Genomic DNA, 4,097 nt, shown 5'->3' with positions numbered 1-4,097 from the left:
ACATATCTGCATTAGTCAAGTTTACCCTGGTGCAAATTTTGCTTTGACAAATAGTACCATGCCATATACACGGTCCTACCCTTTGGTTTTTTTCACTTAATACATCTTGAAGGTAGTTTCACATCAGAATATAAAGAGCTTCCTTCTCCTGTTTTGCCACTGTATAGAATACATTATATGGTTATGCAGTATTTATACTCAGAATCAATTTAGCCAGCCTCCTATTGATGAACATTTAGGTTTTTTCCACTCTTTTATTGTTGCAAACAATGCTGTATGAATAACCCTGTACACAGCCAGAGATAGTCAGAAGTGGATGGGAAGGCTGAAGGGCCTCTAGAGGGCAAAGGAGCCTAAGGGAGGGGCCTGGTTACCTGCTCCCAGCCCAGCCTAGCCGGTCTTCCCCTGGCTCTGTGTCAATCCGGCCTCCTCCTGTCTCTTCCTCTCCATCCTGAGCTCCTGGTATCTCCAGACAGGAAGGGACAGCCTTCGGTTCCCTGAAGACCTGAGCTCTGGCTTCCACTGAAAGCCAGCGGAGGGTGCCTTGGAGAGGAGGATCTTGGGGGCTCGGGGCCTGGGGCTGGTACTATCCCTGGGCTGGAGCCACTGAGGGCACATGCTCAACACACCCTGAGGGCTCTGGTAGGGGATGAAGACCCGGGGGCCGGGAACTTCCTGAGGGGGCTGGGGGGCTGGGGGAGGGGGCGGGGCAGTGCCTAGCAGCTCTGGAACAGACTTCCTTCGGGTTCCCAGTGCAGGGGGGTGGTCAGGGCACAGGGTATGGCAGGCGGTGGTGAGGAAAGGACTGGCCAGGCTGGTCGTGATGGTCACAAGTTGGTCCAGGACACCCCCTTCCTGAGGAGACTGGACAAAGGGGAGGGTCAAGGTGGCCTGCAGTCGCTCTAGGAGAGACGGGGCGGCCTGAGCCTGGGCCACGAGCCCGGGCAAGGCTGGCCACTCAGGCTGATAATGCTGGCTGAGCTGCTCCACTTGGGGCCGCCGCAGCAGCTGCCGGATCCTCTGCACCGTGTCGAAGCTGTCTGTCAGAAATGCCCACTCCAGGGCGGTCTTTCCCCTGACGGGATCCACTGCTGTCAAGTCAGCACCTGGGGGGTGGGGGGCACAGGAGTGTCATGCGGTGGGACAGGGAATTGCTGACTTGCAGAAGGACAGATTCTTCAGTGGTAGGACTGATTTGGGTTAGATGCAAAACCATAGTGTCTCATCCTGTTGCAGCTGGAAGCTGAGGATCCTCAGTGGCTACAGCCCAGGGTCAGTACCAGCCCCAGATTCAACTTCTGGTTTAGGACTGATGAAGAAATTGGAGTCCAGCGAGGGGAAAAGATTTCAGAGAGACCTACTGGGGGGATCTCCAAACCTGGTGTAGAACAGAGACCCCCTGAGCTAAGGCACTGACCAGAGGGATGGTGTACAGGTTGCCCAGAATGGGGGGGGGTCAAGCTGCACCCCCTGGAGCAGGTAGGGGGGATCCTGCTAGTTCCCACTCCTGGTTCCTCCCTTCACCACCACACGCCCCTAATCCTGGGAAGCAGGGAGTGGCTGTCACTTTGAAACAAAGGAGGGGGTGCAGACCTTCTCAGCCCAAACCTAGTCTGATGCAACGGGGAAGGGAAAAGCTGGAGGCTGGGGATCCCCAGAGTGAACAACAGAGGGTAGACCCACCTCATGGAGTAATGAGGGTCTGAGACTCCACAGACCATGTGGACTTCACCCCAGAACAACTCTACACTGCCCCTACATCTCAACTGCCCATCACTGCATCCCTGGAACCCTGGCTCCTCAGAGCTGGAAACCCAAAGAAGGCCATAGTTCTCGTTACACTGGGTAGGCTCACAGAGGAAAGCTGTTTGCCCACAGTCACTCAGCTGGTGGCAGAGCCGGGATGAGAACTCGAGAATCTGGTTCCAGACTCCAGCTTTTTTTTTGGTATTAGGTTATCTAGCTGGTCCAGTTATCCTCCCAAGCTTTCTTTTCTGGGACCATCATTCACAGTGTAAACAGAGCTCTCAATAGCTAGACGCTTTGTCAGAAGCCCCAGCACACTCCCCCCAACTCCAGGAGGTCAGCCTGGATTGACCTTCTTTCCCCATCTCTCTCATTGCAACTATGACAGCACGCAGTGCTGGTGGGGAGGGATGGGGGAGGGACTCGAGGCCACTGATCCTGATCCAGACCCCATGCACCTGCCATGAGGAGGGCAGCAACACATTCCGAGCGATCCCGCATGGCGGCCTTCATCAGCGCGGTCAGTCCCCGCTGGTCCCGGCGCTCCAGGTCAAGGCCTGCATAGTAGTTGATCAGGTGACTCACCAGAGACACGTGGCCTACAAGGCACCAAGGGCTGAGCTTAGCTACTCAAGAAAGAGATGACAAAGCCCCAAACCCACCCTCCACCCAACAAGGCAGAGTCTGTGGTGGGAGTACGTCATTGCAGACAGTGTGGGGCTATGGTCGGGTCTGGAGCAGGGGTACTGATTAAGGATGGGGTTAGCAGCCTCTCACCTGCTTGGGCAGCCAGCATGAGGGCTGTGTCCCCTTCTTTGTCCTGCTGGTTCACATCCAGGAAAGGACAGCGGCTGAGCAGGGCCACCACACTTTGGAAACCATGGTAGCAGGCGACCATGAGACCTGTCTGGAGGAGGGGCAGCTCAGCCCCTGTGGTTTCCTCCAGGAGCCCCTTGGGGGCCCTGTGTCCTCTAACTCACAACTGTCTCAGAGATGTCCTAGGCCCTGGGGAGACCCACTCTTACCCACTCCCTCCTGAGGACCCAGGCGATGGGTGCTGACCCTGAAGCTCACAGCGCCCTCACTGCCCTGCAAAGCCCTCTGGGGTGGCTCACCCTCCCGTTGCCATCCACCTGGGTGGCTTCCTCTGGGGAGACCCCATCATCCAGCATGGCTTGCAGCTGGGCAGGGTCATTGCGGACACAGGCCCAGTACAGGGCCCCCAGTGTGCAGCTTGGGGTAGAGGCCTCACTGTCCAGGCAGGATGGGGCCTCAGACGCGTCCAGCCCTCCCTTCTGCCAGGTCGGCTCCTGGTCTTCCATCTTGGAGCCAAGAAGGTGATTGGCTCCTTCTCACACAGTTTGCATCTATAACACAGGATGAGGGGTACAGTGTCTCCCTGGACCCCAGGAGGGATCCCAGAACTTGTGACTGCCCAACTGGCCCTGGGGAGAGCTTTTCCTTGCTGGAGTCTTCCATCCCATCCATCTAGGAGAGAGGACAAACCCCTGGCAGAGAGTTGCAAGAGTCTTAAGAGGACAGAAGTCCTTCACTATTAAATGAGGATCCTAGTGAGATTCAAGGAGAGGGGCGGTCTTCTCTTTCCCATGGGACCTTACCTGGGTTCGCAGGGTCCCTAGCAGGCAGTCACTGCTGGGGCCCAGCCTGGCGCCCACAGCATCCCCCAGACTCCTGGGAGCACACTCACCGAGTCTCTGGAGTGTCTCGAGGTGGACTATCCGCCCCAGGAAGCAATGCTGGTAACAGATGGCTCGACTTAACGGGAAAAGCTGCCTTAAACACCTCGGAGCTGAGCTGGATCAAGCCGGGTTAGTTGAGGGGAGGCGGGGCGGGGGAGGGGGCGGGCGGGGCCGGCGCTCTCCTGTCCAAGATGACAGAGGCCCGCCCCCAAAGCCTGCCCAGAGTGGGCGGGGCCCGAGTCAGGGCAGCTCCGCCCCCGCGGAGGCGATTCTGGGAGTAAGCACCCCATCTCCTCCGACGCACTCAACTTGCGCCTTCATGGGAGACTGGCTGTCTCAGAAACCGATCCTTCGATGGTGGAAGGGCTACGACGTCCCCAAACTCACTCTCAAAAGCTGAAGTCCCTTTTTCCTTGGTGGAGCGGGGTCTTGGTGAGGGGGTGGTGTTGGAAGAGGGTGATAGTGATGACATCTCACTAAACAGGGGCTGGAGCAGAGATGGGGGTTCCAGGGGTCACTCGGATCTATTTTTTGAGGTTCTGGAGAAATTAAAGTATAAAGAACTGCTAATTAAGGGTACAAAAATTATGATATAGAAAGTTTACTGGATTAGTTTGTTATGGTAAATTAAATATGAAATGTTTAAATTGT

The 4,097-nt window shown here is 56.5% G+C and overlaps 1 protein-coding gene across 3 annotated transcripts; it reads right to left on the bottom strand.

Moving 5' to 3' along the window:
- Nucleotides 1–234: 234 nt before the first annotated feature.
- On the bottom strand, nt 235–3,597 carry ANKRD33 (ankyrin repeat domain 33). Of its 3 annotated transcripts, XM_027542925.1 has the most exons (5): nt 3,455–3,597; nt 2,862–3,113; nt 2,524–2,653; nt 2,205–2,345; nt 235–1,106 (listed from the first exon to the last, which is right to left on the bottom strand). In XM_027542925.1, the coding sequence occupies exons 2-5, from the start codon at nt 3,066–3,068 to the stop codon at nt 391–393; spliced, it is 1,194 nt and encodes a 397-aa protein (XP_027398726.1). In that variant the 5' UTR covers nt 3,069–3,113; nt 3,455–3,597; the 3' UTR covers nt 235–390. The 3 variants fall into 3 exon arrangements, with proteins under 3 accessions (XP_027398726.1, XP_027398727.1, XP_027398729.1); XM_027542926.1 differs by lacking the exon at nt 2,862–3,113 and having other exon boundaries at nt 3,455–3,596; XM_027542928.1 differs by lacking the exon at nt 2,862–3,113 and having other exon boundaries at nt 2,524–2,649; nt 3,455–3,596.
- Nucleotides 3,598–4,097: the final 500 nt, after the last annotated feature.

The sequence above is a fragment of the Bos indicus x Bos taurus genome, chromosome 5 (assembly GCF_003369695.1).
Source record: "Bos indicus x Bos taurus breed Angus x Brahman F1 hybrid chromosome 5, Bos_hybrid_MaternalHap_v2.0, whole genome shotgun sequence".
NCBI classification, from domain to species: Eukaryota; Metazoa; Chordata; class Mammalia; order Artiodactyla; family Bovidae; genus Bos; species Bos indicus x Bos taurus.
The sequence above is the reverse complement of the archived record's forward strand: the minus strand, read 5'-3'. Positions and strand labels throughout refer to the sequence as shown.

Bases quoted from the DNA above. Each gene is read 5' to 3' on its own strand.
- ANKRD33 (XM_027542925.1), bottom strand. From the start codon at position 3,068: ATGGAAGACCAGGAGCCGACCTGGCAGAAGGGAGGGCTGGACGCGTCT. The intron at 2,654-2,861 runs GTGAGCCACCCC...CCCCTCCTCCAG, and splicing joins AGGTGGATGGCAACGGGAGG to ACAGGTCTCATGGTCGCCTG. The intron at 2,346-2,523 runs GTGAGAGGCTGC...GGTGCCTTGTAG, and splicing joins CATGCTGGCTGCCCAAGCAG to GCCACGTGTCTCTGGTGAGT.